Here is a 19,546-nt window from a genome sequence, read left to right as displayed (position 1 = left end):
CACTGAGCCTGGCTGAATATACCCCCTTCCCACTCCGCCCTGGGCCCCCATCCCCAGTCGCATGTTTCTCCCCTTCCCCCAGTCTCCTACTACCTCACAGATGTTTTCGCACCCTGAAATCTGCCAGTGTGACTGCACACATAGTTGCTTTCCTTGAGTTGATCCTGTCCAAAAGATCTTGTTTTAAAAAGGCAAGTAGACAAAACTAAAAGTACTAAGGCAACTTTTTTGCTCAGATCAACTGCAGCCAGAATTGCTGGTTGAAGACTTGCACTGCCTCTGCTCTGCTGCCTTGTACACATGATGCTCAGGGGGAGGAACTTTATAGGTGGTTCTACGCTCAAAAAACCCCCATGTATTATGGTGGCACACACAGGTTTGCTTTACTTGTATGCTTTAAGCACAAACCTAGCCATCCACAAACTCACAAACGTAAGTTTTCAAAGTATTTTCACGTAGAGCTACAACAAATTATTAGTCGTCTTTTTTTTTTTTTCAAGTTAGGCTTATGAATTTCTTCAAATTTTCATGTGAGTCTCAACAATATCCTATTGGCATACTTAAGAGAAGCTGCCACAATGTTGTCACATAATCTCATATTGCAAAAACACAAAGTAGGAGAGGTACGAGTAAACTATGGTGTATTATTGTTTCTTCAGTTTTCTACCCATGCTTCCCCCACCTGTATAAACAGCCAAGCCTAATTATTGTTTCAACCAAACACATATCTGCCTTCCCCAAAACAAGAAAGGAAATTAATGTTTCAAAAGCTTTCAGTGCATCATAAAAGGGGTCCAAAGTCAGAAGGAAGTCTATCTGTTTCCTACAAAGGAACTACGTGGGGAAAAAAAACCCACCACCACAAGCTTTACACAAGGTGAACTGTCATCATTTGCATTATGGTAACATCCAGAAGCCAGAATTGAATTCACACCCTGAAATGCACAATGTGAACACAGTGGGAAGGACTGTCACACCTGAAGAACCTGCTGTCTACATACACAAGGCTAAGAGTGAAAAGAAGCCCACAGAAGACCAGGATTAAGGGCCTCTTGCATGGGCAACACTTGGTCAGTGTCAGAGCCAAGGAGATAACCCTGCGTGCTAAGTAGAACCATAACTAGCATCTCTTTCCAGGAAGAGTAAACTTACAACCTTTTTATACCATCAAGCTACCTTACAGTACATTTCAACAGAGTCAAAAAAAAAAAAAGGCATACATTTTACCATGGCAGAAGGTTCAGGAATGATCTCAGCCATCCCAACTCTCCCATTCCTTTGGCAGCCTAGACAAGATGTACTGCAAATGAGAAACCGAACTCCTGATAAACAACATATCTAGTGTGACTAAATGTTTTTCCATCTTCTCTATGTTCCAATTTCAGCAAATTTAAGTGCCAAAAGAAATAACTCCAGGGCTACACTGCAGTGCAAATGGCTCAAATACAGAAGGAAAAAAACAAGACACACAAATGCCACAGTGCCCGTTCAAGGAAAATACTAGCAGCTCTTTTGGGGGAGTCAAAAGACAAGTAGCAGATCATCTTCAAGTTTAGAGTGCCACAAAAAGGCCATCAGAGAAAAGGAAACTTCTACATCAAGTAAAAAAGTGTCAAGACATCACTCCTCACCTCAGAGTTCAGCAGCTGCATGGAGTTGCATTGACTCTATCAGGACTTTTACATCAAGTCTGCAATTATCAGTGCAATAATAACACCTGTTTCAGCAACAATAATGGTATCAACAGAGGAGATGGCGGCTCAGGTACTCAACTTTTTGCCTCAGTCACTGAGTTCACTAGCAGCCGGTCTCCTCATCCCTCCTGGGTCAATGGACAACAAGAAGGGGACTAGAGGGGTAAAGTCCCTCCCAATGCATGGGAAAAATAAGGTTTGTGACCACCTGAGGAACCTGAATGTATACGTATAAGTCTACAGGACCTGATGAGATGCATCCCAGAGTCCTGAGGGAATTGCCAGATGTGGTTGCCAAGCCACTCTCCATGATATTTGAAAAGTCATGGCAATTAGGAGAACTCCCTGGCGACTGGAAGAAGAGTAACATTGTCCCCATTTTAAAAAAGGGTAGAAAAGATGACCCTGGGAACTACCGACTTGTCAGCCTGACCTCTGTGCCTGGGAAGATCATGGAACAGATGCCCCTAGAAGTTAGGCTAAAGCACGTGCAGAACAGGGAGGTGACACAAGACAGCCAGCACGGCTTCACCAGTGGCAGATTCTGTATGACCAACCTAGTGGCCTTCTATGACGGTGTAACCACAGAAATGGACACAGGAAAAGTAACAGATGTGATCTGTCTAGGCTTCCGTAAAGTCTCTGACAAGGCCCCCCACAACATCCTTCTCTCTGAGTTGGAGAGATACAGATTTGATGGGTGGAACGTTCAGTGGAAAAGGAATTGGTTAGATGGTCACATTCAGAGAGTAGTGGTCAATTGCTCAATATCCAGGTGGAGATCCAGGACAAGTGGTGTCCCTCAGGGGTCCATACTGGGACCAGTGCTCTTTAATATCTTCATCAATGATATAGACAGCGAGATCAAGTGCACCTTGAGAAAGTTTGCAGATGACACCAAGATAAGCGGTGTAGCTGTCACACCAGAAGGACAGGATGCCATCCAGACGGACCTAGACGGGCTGGAGAAGTGGGCCTGTGTGAACTTCACGAGGTTCAACAAGACTAAGTGTAAGGTCCTACATCTGGGTTGAGGCAATCCACAATTTCAATACAGGTTGGAGTAATGATGTGACAGAGAGCAGCCCTGGAGAGGCCTTGGGGGTGCTGATTTATGAGAAGCTCGACATGAGCCAGCAATGCGTGCTCACAGCCCACAAGGTCACATGTATCAAAAGTAGCATGGCCAACAGGTTGAGGGAGGGGATTCTCTCCCTTTACTCTGCTCTTGTGAGATCCCACCTGGAGTATTATGTCCAGGTCTGGAATCCCCAACATAAAGAGGGTATGGAACTTTTGGAGCCGGTCCAGATGAGGGCTACAAAGATGATCAGAGGGCTGGAGCACCTCTGCTATGAGGACATGCTGAGAGTTGGGGTAGTTCAGCCAGGAGAAAAGAAGGCTCCAAAGACACCTTATAGCTCCTCCCAGTACCTGAAGGGGGCCTACAAGGAAGCTGGGGAGGGACTTTTTACAAGGTCATGCAGTGACAGTACAACGGGGAATGGCTTAAACCATAAGTGGAAGATTTAAGTTAGACATTAGAAAGAAGAAATTTTTTATGATAAAAGTGGTGAGGCACTGGAATAGGTTGCCCAGGGAAGTTGTGGATGCCCCATCCCTGGAGGTGTTCAAGGCCAGGTTGCATGGGGCCTTGTGCAGCCTGATCTAGTGGGAGGTGTCCCTGCCCATTGCAGGGGGTTGGAATTAGATGATCTTTAAGGTCCCTTACACAGAATCACAAGGTTGAAAAAGACCTCCAGGATCATCAAGTCCAACCATTCCTACCAACCACTAAACCATATTCATGAGTACCCCATCCACCCATCTTTTAAACACCTCCAGGGAAGGTGACTCAACCACCTCCCTGGGCAGCCTGTGCCAGTGCCCAATGACCCTTTCTGTGAAAATATTTTTCCGATGTCAAGCTCAAACCTCCCCTGTCGGAGCCTGAGGCCATTCCCCCTTGTCCTGTCCCCTGACACTTAAGAGAAGAGGCCAGCTCCCTCCTCACTACGACCTCCTTTCAGGTAGTCGTAGAGAGCAATAAGGTCTCCCTTACAACCCCAGGTCCCTCAGACGCTCTTTCAACCCAAACCATGCTATAATTCTATGAAATACTGCCGTCCTTCAGGAGGAGCCAGACTTGGAGTCTCAGTAAGGCAGAACAGAGTACATCGATCACTGTATTGCACAGCTTAGCTGGACCAAGTATTAGTGCCATGTATTTCCCCTCTGATGAATACCTTGTAAGCAAAGTAAGCTTATTACAAACAGTTTTTACTTCTCTTGTATTTCCAGATGGTGCAGATTGTTTTGGACTTTAAACGTCCTAGATTCTGCCCTCCCTAATATACATATTATTTTACTTATTAGAAACACCACAATATTAAAATGTCAGTTCAAAAAGCTACAGCCCACAGCCTAAGATCACACTTCCAATCCAGAAACCTGATGAACATGGCACATTCAACATGCCAGACACTGGCACACCATCAGCAATTAATAAATGCATTTTTTTTATAAAAAAAGACTGCGCTACAGAGAGTTAACAAACATGAAATACATGCAAGAAATGACTGTGTGCATTTAAGTAATTCCCTCCAGGTCAGAACAACTAAACACAGAAGCAGTAATCTACCCTCTTAAAATACAACCCACACAACAGAGCTGAAAGAAGCCCTTCCCTTCTATACTAAACTTCGGTGCCTCATTCTGTAACTGAATACTTGCTCAGAGTTAGGGCATCCTTCACTTTCAACTTACAGACCGCACTGTAACATTACAATAGATGCAGTAAAAAGAGGAAACAGATAATTTCTTACCAAGCTCATCTAGTGCAGAAATTAACCAAAGAAGATGCAAATATCAGAGATTTATTTCTTCTTTAAAAATAGGACCTAAAATCCAGAACTCCTTGCTCATGTCAGTCTTGTTTTAGTCACCATGTGCAATATGGGTCAATCTTAACATCAAGAGACCTCACTTGGGTGACAGAAAATAACTCACTTTTAAGGATAACTAAGGGTGTTGGGTTTTTTTCTCCTTTGCTGTGACTGATACAACATAGAGCAGCACTACGGTACACGTTGTCGATTCAGCAGGAATGAGATTCTAAACCACCAACCCATTTTATAAAAGTCACTGAAGAGCCAATAACTCAAACTGATTATCATCCATTACAACCAACCACTACTTCTTGACAATTGCCCAAGGAATCTCTGAAGCGAGAAGACACACTTTTTTCCTGCTATGTTATCAACATGTGAAAGATGCACTTTATATGTTATCAACATGTGAAAAACATTAACTTTCTTATGTTTTACTTGAAGGAAGTTAGGGAAGCTAAAACCTCTTAAGAATGTGCTCTACTGATTACAGCATTATGTTGCTTCCTTTATAAGCATACTCTGCATTCTAGGGCTTTATATATACATCTATACACACGCTATTTTATATACACACACACTTAATAAGCTAACTTGACATCAAATGACACCAAACATTTCTAGACTTCTTAAGTCGAAGCTTTCAAACTAAAAACTTCATCTCATGCAGTAATTGTCCAAGAACACCACAGAGCAGCACAACATCAAAAGAGACAACATCTATCTACTCCAGTGGAACAGTTAATCCATACAATTAACTCTCTATCACATCACACTCCAAATGTGAACACATGCTCTATTTCTGTGTCGCTGTGAAGACTCTCCAAGATGTTATTCTTGTCACTCATGAGGTACAGCACAATTAAAGATAGGCAAAAAATAACACATTGAGTTTAGATTTTTATTAAGAAAACAACAACAAATAACAACACAGAGAACAAACACTGTAGGCTGTGTAACATCTGAATTCCATGGAAACATGCACCATTATCATTCCTTCAAAGCTGAATATGTAAAACCCAACAAATCCTTGATCTTGCACTACTACAGTTCTGTTAGACTAGGAAAAAAACTTGTTTGAATAGTATTTTACCCTACATCATGAAGCAGCTTCTCCCTGTCTCTCTTTCTCCTCACTGATGTAGGTAACTCTTCATAACACATGAGGGGAGAGAGAAGAGGGAAGAGGAGAAAAAAAATATCGTAATAGTAAAAAGTTGAGCAAGAAAAAGATTGCACAGAACAAATGTAACTAAGGAGGTTACTTTCAGCCTAGTCTTCTAATCCAGTTTACTACATGGCCACACATTTGCATGGTATGGAAGCTGGATGCTGCTTAAACTAAAACCACTGGACAAAACACCCCCTTTGAAACAGAGTCTGTTCCTAATCTATGCCAGGTGTTGCAAATTCCTTTTCATTCAGGCTTAAAACAATATTGTGAGTTAAGAAAGGGTTCCCAGAAGACTCTGGAACATTTAAAATTCCACTGAATGGCACACTGCGTCCTCATTTGCAGCAATTTGTGCCTAATTATTGTTTAAATTCGTTTTTTTTTTTTTTTAAATCAACAAAATAAAAAAAAAGAAAAGAAAAACACACACACAAGAACTTTTCCAAGATTTAGGAATTAACAAGAGAACCGCTTGTTGAGTTCAATGTATGTACTTACTCAGCCTCCAGAGAAGAAAAAAAGAATAATTAAAATTTAACCATTAAGCTACAGATACACAAAATTCAGGGGTATTTGAGATTTGCGTGTAAACTTGTGCATGCTACTGAAATAAAGCACTTTTTGTTTCTGCCAATTTTATAGCTGTACAGAAAGATGTGCTTTGAGGCTGCCAATAGATGAGTTTCAGGAATTCTTGTTATTTTAACATGAATTTACAGCTGTCAGAACTAGAAAGTTTCATGCCACTTCAGACATTGGGAAGCATTTTGAAGTAATCACTGATTTGCCAAAGCATTATTGACGCCACTGCCAGGTGAAGTTCCACTTGGAAGACCTGTAGTATCCAGCTAAAAGAGTCTGATCATACATTTGGCATATACTCAACCAAATGTTAGAGAAAGACAGGCACTAAATGATATCTGCTGTAGACTCATCTCTTGGGAACAGGCAATATTTATGACAGGACTTTGAACAAAGTGTAATTCCACGTTTCAAAGCCTTTCTAAATAAAGATAACAAAACACACTCACTTCTGGCCACATATACAACAGTGACCTGACAACTGACATCATACACATCATTAATTGCAAAAAGAAAAAAAAACACATTGATTTTTTTTCCTGTTATCTTACCTTAGAAGTGAAGGCAAAAGCTTTGAAATTGAACTTGAATAGCTTAAGAAGTTAAATTTTCATTGAAATAAATGTTGCCAAGCACACTAAGCAACAAATACTCTCAGTAATCTGTTCCCAGTGTCCTGCTATGTTTAAATAGGAAAATAACCCTGCAAAGTACATTCCTTTTTATAAACAGCCAACATTGTTGTTATAAAGATTGAACTAAACTGGTTTGTTGTTTCTTTTTGCAATCATGTGTGCGCACATAATGCTTCCCCATCTCCCACTTGTGCTTGACTGCTCTATTCTTGCACACAAACACTTCAGATGAAAAAAAAAAAAAAAGCTATCAAAACTCTGGTTCCTGGAGAAAACAAGGAGTTTTTTGTAGAATTCAGTACATTGCTTCTGCCTCACAATAAAGTAGCAGACAATTTATAGAGCAGAAAGCATTGCATGCAGCTGTAATTCAGAGCACAACAGCTGACAAGTTATATTTTTATACATGCAACCTCTCCAGTGGCTTATTGACGTCTAAGCCTCCAGAAACCATGCAAAGGCTTTTCATTAGCACTGTTACATAGTCTCTCAATTGCTATGAAGCTTTACTGAACCAAAGTCAACACAGTGGTTTTCAACAGCAATGACAGTCACACAGCAGATAAGAGAGATCTGAAGACATTCTTGTTTCCAACAGATTAAGATTTTATTCATAAAAAGAAAGTTAAAAAAGAACTGGTGCTAGAGTCTCAAAGTGAGCACAGGAAAAAACATGTAAAGCAGCTTCCTCCCAGCTAATGACCAGGGAACTGAAGAGCTAGAGAATTTAGCAGTAATTAAAAAAGAACAGCAGAATTTACAGGTAAAAGAAAAAAACTCCTACCCTATACTAGTACATTGCTTTGCATGCATCTGCCCTGCAGTGTGGGCTCACAAGCAAATCATCACTTTTCCTACTGTCTATTCAAACAAGTCCTGCCACCTACCTCTGGTTCACTGTCAGTCAACAGCCAAAAACGTGTTTGGAAGACTCTCTTGTCACATGACCTGAACTGCCCTTATAGGCTACTGGCAATATGTTAAGAAATACCTAAAACAAGGCATCCTCCCTCAGAAACTAGCACGTGTGGACAAGAAGGGCCTAACAATATGTCAACAAGCGCATAGACAGGTGTCATGTTACAAACCACAATAATAACGAATCAGTTTATACAGAGATGTGACCAGCAGATGCTCAGATTCAGTAACACAAGCCTGTTATACAGTCTCAATCCATACAGTATGAATACCAAACTACAAGCACCCTTGGAGAAATAACTGTGGAATAGCTGTTAGGTTCTGAATTCATACTCTATCTCTAACAAAGCAAGTTCTGTTACCCTACAAAAGCCTTATATTCTGTACAAGGAAGGTGATACTAACAGGTCCCAAGAACATTCCTCAAAGTTAGGCACTACAGTACATTTTCTTTAAACAGAAACTCTTTGGTGTCCCTGCAACGCTGACTCCACAGAACCTTAGCTACCAGAAAAGCACAAAAAAAAGCACACCTCTGTCTACCAAGTGCTCTCTGGATGGGCACAGCAGCTTTCACACATGCATTCCGAACGTGTAAGGGCACCAGTGTCAAGAAGCAAGTATGGCTTAGAGGACTGAGTCAGTCTTATTGAGACTTTACAGCACTTCACATCCTCCCCCACTGCACACAGACTTCCTCAGGAAAAAAAAATAAAATCCATCTCTGAATAAACAGGTGAGAGGCCAATGCTTACAATGATCCCATAGCCGTTGTTTTGAGAAAACTTGCATCATTACCCACATGCAATAAGCATTTGGGCTGGCTGAATTCTGCCGTTGGGGAATGGTGCCAGATGTGCTCTGTCTCCAGATGCCAGGAGTTCCACGCCCTGGGGATCAGCAACCAGAGTTATTTTTTATGAGCTGTTATTCCTGTAGCAGGATGGAGAAGGGCTGGATGTGTCAAGGTGGTAATGCCCAAGGTAAATAAATCCTAGATCACTTAAATCTTCTGCAGATAATGACGAAGGCTTTAATTTAGACCATGCGGGTTGAGGGATAATATGAGACAGAGGTTACAAGAGTAAAGTCCTACCTGCTCATCTTGTCTCCAATGTGCACTAGGCTGAATGCCAAGCAGCAATCCTCAAACACAGACAAAGCTGCGGCTTCTCTAGTTTTACCAATTCTGCTATGGGCAGACATGGTAGTGGAGCTAAGTGCTAAGGGGACACCAGGCAGTCTCTTCAAGCTGCCAGAAACAGTAGGGCATTTGGGGGATTTGGGATTGGTTTTAGTTTTGTTGGTTTGGGTTTTTTTCTTCCACTCAATGACGCTTCATCATCCTATTTAGAGAAGTAGCCCAACAAGTTCCCAAGCTCTCTTGACCACTATTTTTAATTACCCACCTACAGACATTCCAGCCTTTAGTAATCTTGGTTCTTCAGACAGTGCAGGGGGAATGCACAACACAAAATAAGCAAGTTAAAGGAAAAACAATACACAAGATTCCTGCCTACAAGAGTTTTCAAGCTGAGAAGAAATGCTGCTAACACAGGAGGAGGATACAACATGCAGAAATTGTAAAATACTGACTATAAATAGTATGGAAAGTGGTTATGCAAGATCAAAGACGTAGGTGCACAAAACTGATCAGGCACACAATTTTGTTTAACAAAATACACATCGCCCTACTTTTTCATGGTTACTTTGCCTACCTCTGTTTGCAGCTTCATTTCTCTCTAAATAACAGCCTGAAACACCAGTCATTGTAATAGTAATGGAGTAATACAATGGAGTCAAACAAGGCAGGTTAACTAGGAGGTTATTTAAAAACCACATGTAGAAGAAAAGGTGCTTCTTCCAAGATACATTCAGAGAGACAGTTTATGTATCACTGGGACCATTTTTCAGATGAGAAGTTGGAGCTCACACACTTAAAGGCATACTTCAGTAACACCACCAAAACCAAATCCAAGTATACTGAATTCTAGTCTTATATGTAGCAAATGTGAAACCTTCCTCCTTAAAATTACTCAGACCCAATATCAGGAGTTAAAGTCTACACAAAGAGCAGGTTTGTTTGTGGGTTTCTTTTCAGAAATGGATGGTTAGTCAATAACACAACCATTAGAACGAAAAGAAAAAAAAAACAGAGCAAGAGAAACTGGTTAACCAAGTGTTTAAGCACGTAGGAACGTACATACATATTACATACACACTCACACATATATATATATATATATGTGGAATACTTCCTCCAAAAATATCTCACAATCTTCCATGTGTACACACTTCAGCACAACCGGCCAGGACCTTGCAAGAGATCGCTTCTGCCTAGGTCAGCACTTCTGTGAACTATGAGCAAATCTGTCTCTGCTCCAGGGAACCAAGTGGTCTGGGAGTACATTTAAACATTGAGTAACTACCAGTCACTAAGTAAAATCCAGGTGTTTTCCAGTCTTCTGGCTCATGCAAAATGGTTTCACTTTCCACAAATGTCTCAAAGGCTCTCTAGCAGACTTGGATTTGCAAATAGCAGAACGACAGCTGCATTCACAGGCATCTAACACAGGGGATTTTATCACAACCATACAGGATTCCTTAAAGTAGGGGATTACCACCCCCAATTCTGAAAAACATGGCTGTTTTCTTTTGCTTTGACAAAGCAAAGGAAGTTCAAAAGTAGCCATGATAACTCCATGACCAACTCTCTGCCCTTTAAATTTAAATTAAAATTCTTCCTAGCCGAGTATTTAATCTTCCAGTTCCAGTGAGATGTGACAGAAATGACAAGCAGAATGACAACAGCTATGAAAACACTTCAGAGAAAATTAATCACAACCTATATCATATTTTTGGCCAAATTGGCTGTGAAGAGACAGCAATTCCTCTGGAAATACTAACCATCTATACAACTTGTCAAAGGCAAATAAGATCTAGGAGCACACTTAATATACTTACTGTCAAGCACGTCATTATAAGTTCAAATGGCATGATTAGTTCTTCATGCAAGCTACAGAGCAACTCTCACCAAACACCTACAGAAAATGATTTGTCCTCTGCAAATATCATAGAATCATAGAATAACCAGGTTGGAAGAGACCCACCGGATCATCCAACATTCACTTTAACTGTGCTTGGGTGTATGCATTTCTCCCAGTGTCCACAAAAACTAAGTTTGGAGTTCCCTGAGAGTTGGATTTACTCTGTTCAAAGTCTCCAGAAATATTCCCACATTCTTTACAGGGGGCATGGTTCCTTCCGGTAGTTTCCATATCTAACTTCTACAACTGAAAAATGGACCTTTCTAATGGCCTCATAGAAAATCTTCTCCTCCTGTGCACAGATTCCAAAGTTACAACCGACAGTGAGGTTTTGTGGCTCAGGGTGGGGTATGTGTGAAAGAAAGATTAGATGAGATTAAAATCCAGGTTCACACAAGGTTTTGGGGCAGGTAAAATGGAGAGACTTGCAAATGATTCAAGTTCAATTTATTGAGGCTTCATTACAGTTTTGCCTGCATTAGCCACACCCTACCTGACTCTCACATGCAGCTTGCCTAAGTAATTCCAGATGTGTAACTCCTTCTGTGTATACACTTTCTAATACTGGAACACCTGCAAACTTGAGTTTACTTATGCGTGTAAGTAATAGCCAACTTTACCCAGACGGTAAAAAAACCCATGCTATTAAATATGAGACGGACAAAAATTCTCTGTAACTACAGATTTATTTTACTCAGCTATTGAAGACACATATAATGCACAGACTTTTTTTAAAAAAAATCATTCACACCTGGGCAGACCTTCTGAGTGGAAAACATGCATTTTCATCCTGCTGGCTCTCACTTAAGAACATTTATGCTAACACAGCAGTTAATGTGCTTTCATACCTTGTAGAAACTGTCCTTTACCAATTATTTGGAAATAATCCTTGAACAATAATAATAATAAAGATATATAGGCCTTTCACATCGCCTCAAATATCAAGTATGTACCACTTCTAAAACTAAAGCTAGAGAAATAAGCTTACACAACTTTCTAAAATTTGAGACACTAAGATTTCAACCCCCTACAGCCTCTTCAGGCACAGTCTGGTTACAGAGGAATATGCTACAGCTTACATAGCATCCTAGAACTGATGGGCTCAAGGAAAAGGACATGCCGAGTGCCCAAGCACTCCACAGGGTGCAAGAAAGAGCACAATCTCGTAACAACAAAGCACCTGGTAGACTATTCACTCAATGTCACAAAAAGTACCCCTCAGCCTTACCTGAAGAGCCAGACACAGAGAGTATGTTATTTAGTAAGTCTGAGAAATAAAAGAAAAAAAAATCCACACTACGAAGAAATAAAGCTTCAGGTTGCATAAGCCAGTAACTCCAGAAAGCTCCCATACAAGTTTAATAGTGGGAAACCTGCAAAACACTCAACCTACACCACACACAACCCAGTCACTTAGGCATTCTATGCTGCTGGTTTTTTAATTCATATAAAGGTAAGCAGACTGGGCAGGCTTGGGGTCTCCCCTAGTTTATAAAAGGAATCAGCTTCACCTTCTTGACAGTCATACAGAATCACAACGTTAGAAAAGACCCCCACGATCATCCAGCCCAACCATTCCTACCAACCACTAAACCATGCCCCTCAGGGCCTCATTCACCTGTCTTTTAAATACCTCCAGGGAAGGTGACTCAATCACCTCCCTGGGCAGCCAATTCCAGTGCCCAATGACCCTGTCTGTGAAAATTTTTTTTCTGATGTCCAGCCTGAACCTCCCCTAGCGGAGCTTGAAGCCATTGCCCCTTGTCCTGTCCCCTGTCACTTGGGAGAAGAGGTCAGCTTCCCTCCTTTCTACATATATACTCTATAGTATGAAGTTTTATATATTAAAAAAAAAAAAAGACATTTAATTACATTTCTGGCCTTCTGAAATCTAACTAGGACAGTTTTAATTCAGAAGAACAGAAAAAAATACGTTCATGCAAAATGAATGAAAAAAAGTACAAGGACTGGACAAAGCATCCAGGAATATGGAATCCAAGTAAAACAAATTTTCAGAGAAGGTGGAAGTCATTGACATGGATTTAAGCGCATTACTGCTTCTAGGCATAATCTGTGCCCAAGGCAAAACCTGGATTATTCTGTAAAAGTTCTCAAATGACATATCAATAACCCATAGATTACAGCAGCACTGCACACTTTGATCACATTTTCTCAGGTCCTTCACTCCTTTTCCTGTTGATTTGGTTAAAAACAGCAATTAACAGCAGTAAAGAAAAAGAACATTTACAAAATCACATTATAGTAATACTCTCTGATTTCCAAACATAAAAGCCAAGATATTCACTAAGCAGGTCTACTCAATCCACAGCTCCTCCTCAACCACCAAGACATTTAGAAACATGAAGGAGACAACACACACTCTGGCTTTTTCTGACTCTGAAAGCCTGCAGAAAGAAGGGGGCAAGCTCCTGCTTCCACTTACCACCACTACCTAACTCCAATCTAAATCTTGCAGGCTGAGGATCGAGTCACACAAGGCTAATTTATCATCTTTTCTATCATGTATAACAAGCCACTTCAAAAAGAAGTATTAATAAATGCTGAATGAATCACATTTAATGCAACAATACTGTGAAATTAAAGTCAATGTACATTCAAGACAACCTAAAGAAAGGGCAACAGAGAACCTCTGGAATCATCATCACAAAATGTCATCAAATCCTGAGCCAAATGAAGAGATGTCAAGGTAACTCGTTTATCTCATTCTCAGACAAAACTCAAGCCAACAGGTGTCCTGTAAGAAGAACAGAACCACCAAATTAAAAGCATGGCACTTCACAGGGCACCACGTGTCCTTTAACAAGAAGTTATAACCTAACATACGTGCAATCTCATTTCTCTGATTGCATGATTTTTCACCATAGCACAGCAAGGGCACAATTCATAGTTTTATTGAACAATTACCTGTTTTATAATACCTCTATAGACTCAACAGGAAGAGCAGAGTTCAAAAAGCTTAATTCTGCCTGGCACAAAGACAACTTTTATTACTTTAAAAGAAGCCAACTTCAGCCGGGGAAGCTCAGTTTCCTCAAGGATAAATAATAGATGCTGAGTTAGCAGAATATTCAGAATTAGCCAATACAGCACTTCAGAAAGTCAAAGTGCCAAAAAGAATTCAACAACTATCATATTAAGCAGGGATGCTTTAAAATACATGTGATAACACTTGAGTTTCTCAGACTATTGACAATTGCACCAGGAATTTACTTCTGCATTTACTGTTGGTGCTGTTAACTGCAATAGCAGTAAACCATCACACTGTGAAATGAAGATAATCTGTAGCTGATTTACAGTCAAGAAATTCCTTCTCCCAGCAGACTGTCCCCATTAAGCTAATCTATCACAAAACACTCATATAAAGTGTTTACTGATCTAAAAAGAGGTTTCAGTTGCTTTAACTTGTTCATCACCAATTTAAATCAAGCGCATGTCAAGTTTTGGTGTCTTTGCAAAAGCCACCCATGGTTTTCACATTAATAAAAATGACACCTTACATCCGCCTATGATGGCAGCCTGCGTCAATCAAGAGTAAAAGAAACAACAATTATATTAAAAATCCTGTTTACTACATGTATCCTCAACCCCATAACCAAGCCATCACCCATTCTTTACTCTGTTTGGAGCTTCTCAGTAGAATTTTGTGGTTTAACAGCTATTTCCAATATTTAGTAAACAGGAACCACAAAGAACTGGTGAGCTCCACATTTTTATTTTTCTGAGAGAGAAGGAATCAAAAGATTTATTGACCCGTAAATTCCTAACAAACAACTGTACTGAACAATACTTTGTGGGATAGACTTCCCATTCTCTTCTCCTCTCACAACTGTTTAATCACCCAAAATCTCAAAAACTGCTCAAAATATCCTTTGACTCTATCACGAGACTTTCCATGGCCTAACTTAATGAGTATGGGACTCTCCAGAAGTGTTTTTTCCAGGTCAGCAGTCCCACATGTGCCATCAGTAGATGGCACATCTTCAACTTCTTCAGAAAGACCCAAGCATCCAAACAGCACATGGCTTTGGCCAGCCAATGTCCCCACCCAATATCCTAACTATTAGGCTCCTGCCCTAAGAGAACTTGCAGAGTTCCTGTACACAACCTTTTGGAAAGCAGTATCATGAAAAAGGAAAATAATCCACATGCCTTCGAAAAATGCTGAGTCCATTGTACATAACAGAATTGCTATGTTGCAGGCCTGTGCCATAAATTGGGGGGAATACTTATTCTACAGTAAGTCTTCCCTTGAGGCTCAGGTTGATACCTATTTGAGTTCTTCACAGAAGTTTGAGCAGAAAATATCAATTATTTCCTTCAAGTGCTCTCAGTGCTCTGTTTTTTTCAGCCATAAAAACTCCCACGTGAAATTCTGAACTTGCAAAAGCCAAACATTTTGAATGTTTAATAGCTCTTGAGTTAAAGATGTAAAGAAAAATTAAGAGGATTTCATATAATAAAGAGTAATAAAGTTACCTACAATATCTTCTTTCTAACAAGGAATTTAAACTTAGTTATTGTACTCAACCTCAAGTTGACAGGTTGCTTTTGTTGCACTATGTTCACAAAAAAAACCCCAACAACTGATCTAACATGAAACCAAATGTTCTAACTAAAGCTGTTTCTGAGCACCACAAATAGTGAATTTTCTTTTACTTCTGCCTTGACAAAAAGAAACAGTTTATTAACGCTACACTGCTAAGTTTTAACTAGAAGCAACGTTACATTAAACACGCTATCAATAAAGTCACACATATCCAGGTTCTAAGAAAGGTTTTGTAACCTTTATTTGCTGATATGCTGCCAGACCTTACCGTAACAATAAAGGATGACATATTTCCAAAAAATAAATCTCTGTTCGCTAAAAAGTTACCTCGGTTTGCCATATGCAAGGACTGAGAAAGCCACATGCAGGATTGAGAAAATTTACAGCTGGAACAAACCCCGTGGCCTATTATACTAACAATTACATTATAAACAAGTTTAAAAAAAAAAAAAAAAGTCTTAAAAGCTAAAGCAGTTGAGATTTAAAAAAAAAGGGGGGGTTTAAATATAGCAAGGGGCAATGGTGGAATTTACACCAGGCTACTGATGAAATACACTCACATTCTTCTAGAGCACTGACTTTGCGTGCCATGCTGATTTACGTAGAACACAGATCTACAGTATGAGTAATTTTAAAGCCTCTCTGGATACTTCAAAATTAAATTTATTTAATTTTAAATTAAATAACAAATTAATTCTCACACAGTTAGCCATTATCCTTTGCCTGGAGAAAAAAGATTCATCGCTTTGAAAATACCAAACTTTAGAGTCAGTCTGGAGATTCAAAATTTCCCCACTATTTCAAGAGGATTTATGACCATAATTTGCGACAGACCCTCACATCATGCTAGTAGTAGCTGGAAATAGCCCCCTAAATCAATGACAGACTGACTAAAATAGCACTGAAATGCAGCTGAGGACTCCTACATAGCACACTTCCCTGTCATAAAATTAGCAAGTGCTCTTTCCTGCTACCTTTTACGTTTTAACACAGTGATAGATTTCATTAACTTTAGGTTACGTCAGGAAAAACAGTACAAATTAAGAGCCTTTTTAGGGACATGTTCAAATGCATTTTTTACTTCACACTACAGCCCTAGCTTCAAACTTCTATACCCATCCTGTCAAATTTCTCTGCTTTCTTGTGTTTCTTAACATCATGCAAATAGTCATTCCATTAAAGAAAACTAAAATACAACCTCACAATTTTGGGAAGCGTTCTAGTGCACAACAAGCAACAGCTAACCAAGCTTTTGTGTGTTTAAGTAAAAATAATTCTTGCTTGAGTTAATTCTTAAACAAGAACTATCCCAACTACTTTCAGGTTTTGAGAGCCCTGTACAAAATTCCCTCTGTGCTGTATTAAAAATTCAGAATGTACAATATTTTCAGACAAAAACATGCTGTTGTCATCATCTTCCTGAGTGCCATGCACAGGCAGTAGACTCCTTCCTTCAAGGAAGCACCAAATGCAACAATCATTTTGTCTCAACTCAGTGAAAGGAGAGTAAAGTATAACCCATACCTGAAACAGGTTTAACGTTATTTCAAGCAACATAAATAATACTACGCCTGACACCACCACGTATAAAGCAAACACTTAGCTCCATAGCAGAATTATTTCACAGTCAAAATATTCAGGATCTATTATAGTGTGCCAGCTTCATAGAGGCTTTAACACTGCAAAAGTTCCAGCACATCCCATCTTGCAGAGATGCATTTATTTATTTGCAAGATAAGCACATGAAAATATTTTTAAGAGGCAGTCCCTTAAAAGTCAGGCATCTGCTTACAGAGCAAGGGTTCTCAGGACTGGTACTAAAAATATGGAGAGCCCCTCACAGTACGTCCATGCTCCTTCTCAAAGGACAGATGAGCTGTACTCGAAATACCTTCCAGATCAACCTAACAAAAGAATCACGTATCTTCCTAATCAATAGGCAGAACAAAAGCAATGTCATTAAGATTTATAACCAAGACTCTTTAGCCAATTACTAAAAACCAGCACATTTGTAGAAGAGTTTTTCTGTGTGTTAAAGAAGGTTACTACTGATACAGAATATACACTACATTAAAAGAATCAGTCTCTAAAACGAGGTGAATGAAAAATCAAACTCCAAGTAACAAACTTCTGTGTTATGTTTTGATATGTCTTTTTTCTTAAGAGTTGCAAACACAAAGTTATCGCTTTAAAAAAAAATTATTCCTTTATACTGCAGTCTGTTAAAGAAATGCACGAAATCCCTCAACACTATCAGCCGGTCTCTGTTCATTTAGGACTCCTGGAAGTTGATTCCCCCCCAAGCTACATAGCTTCATTCAGTCAAGTAGGAACACGAACAGCTTTACACAATCGCAAGCGTTGAGAGGAATACTTCGTGTGTTCTGAAACATTTTTAAAGGACTGAGGCAACGCGTACGAACAAGGTGCATTCTGAGCCGCAAAGGGCATCTTTTCCTCCCAACGCTGACAGAAGCAGCGACACAGAACACACAACTACACAGAGCGCCGACTAAAACTATAAAAACACGATGCCAGAAGGAAACGGCCAGTTCTCTTGCTCTAAATGACAGTTCTAAAAGTCACAGACGGCTCGAAAAGCTGGGTGGCCTAACAGAAGAGCCCCTAAAACGACGCTCCCACAGCCTCGGCCGCACCGCCGCTTCTACGCTGCAAAAGTTCCAGCACTTCCCAAGTCTCGCAGAGCCGTATTTACGCGTTTGCCGAGCACCGCCTCCGGTTATTTGCGCTTTTAAAGGATCAGCGCACTCGCTTACAAACGGCATCGCGAGGGGGAAGCGCGGGGCGGGCTCCGTGCCCGGACCGAGCGGGGGACCCAGCGCTCCGCCCGGCCCCGAGTCCGCCGAGCGACACTCGACACCCGCGGAGTCCCCGCCGGGACCGCGGGAGGACGCGAGCGGAGAAGGGCGGGGGCGGGGGCGACTTTTGTCTCTCTTTTCGCAACCGTGCGCGTTCACCTCAGCCGCCCTCGCGGCGGGACGAGGGGCGGGGGCGGCCCTGCTTCCTCTGCAGAAACGGAGGGCGAGGGCGGAGGACGCCGCCCCGCGGGAGCCCCCGGCCCCGCTCCCCCCCAACCGCCGGAGCGCGGGGAAAGTTTGCCCAAGTCCGACAACAAAAGGGACGGCGGCGCTCGCCTCCCCGCCGACCCGGGCCCGCGGCGAGCTTACCCGCGGCCGCGCCCGGACCGCAGCGCAGCAGCGAGGCGGCCAGGAGCCGCAGCAGCAGCAGCGGGAGCGGCGGCGCCTCCATCTTGTGCCGCCGCGGCAGCCGCCGGAGCTCGCAGCGCGTCTCAGACGGGCTCCATGCTCGCGGCGCCGCGCTCGGCGAGGAGGGAGGCGGGGAAGCGGGGAGGCGCCGGGGCTGACCCTCCTCCTCCTCCTCCTTCTTCTCCTTCTCCTACTCCTCCTCCTGGCGTCGCCGCCAAGGAGGGGGCTGGGATCCTCCGCGGCCCCGGGGAGGAGCCGGGCGCCTCCTGGGGCGGCTGCTGCTGGACCGGCTCGCTGCGTGTTCAGAGACCAGCCCTGCGTCCGTAGGTTTAGAAGTTAGGTGTGAGGATGCCCGCGCCTTGGTTGTTTTCCTCCCAGATGGAGATTTGCTTTTGCCTTCCTTCCTTCTCCCACCGAAACAAACGTTTTATAAAGCCGCTTTTTACAAAACTGTGCTTTTGAAAGAAAGGCGCGTTCAACAACAATCTTTTGTTGTCTTCCCCCCCCCCCGTTAAACACACCAGCTGGTCGCAGAAACACGTCAGCACAAGGAACGGAGCAGAACCTGCCCCTGCCCTGAGGTCCGAAACACAACCCCGCGTCAGATGCTGCCCCGTCTCCCGAGCAGGAATAAAAAACAGCGTAAGCCAAGATTTTCCATTTGAGTCTACGTTTTCAATTGTGCTGACACCAATTCTACAACCGAAAGAAAAGTTGCTAGAAACAGCAAAGGTCTGCCTGGCATCCCCATAAACCTTTTTTGCAAATGTCAGAGTGGGAGCTGTAAATCACAAGCAAGCACTTAAAAAATGGA

At 41.7% G+C, this 19,546-nt stretch overlaps 1 protein-coding gene across 3 annotated transcripts in view; it reads right to left on the bottom strand.

The window, feature by feature from the left end:
• Positions 1–18,858, bottom strand: part of LRP5 (LDL receptor related protein 5) — a 153,805-nt gene extending 134,947 nt beyond the window's left edge. For 2 of the 3 annotated variants that reach the window (XM_069857779.1, XM_069857780.1), the window contains exon 1: positions 18,694–18,858. In XM_069857779.1, coding sequence (XP_069713880.1) covers positions 18,694–18,775 — 82 coding nt within the window. In that variant the 5' untranslated portion in view covers positions 18,776–18,858. The remainder of the gene's footprint in view (positions 1–18,693) is intronic. The other variant, XM_069857781.1, reaches the window with a different exon arrangement.
• Between the last annotated feature and the right edge of the window lie 688 nt (positions 18,859–19,546).

Source organism: Phaenicophaeus curvirostris, chromosome 5, assembly GCF_032191515.1.
Source record: "Phaenicophaeus curvirostris isolate KB17595 chromosome 5, BPBGC_Pcur_1.0, whole genome shotgun sequence".
NCBI classification, from domain to species: domain Eukaryota; kingdom Metazoa; phylum Chordata; class Aves; order Cuculiformes; family Cuculidae; genus Phaenicophaeus; species Phaenicophaeus curvirostris.
The sequence above is the reverse complement of the archived record's forward strand: the minus strand, read 5'-3'. Positions and strand labels throughout refer to the sequence as shown.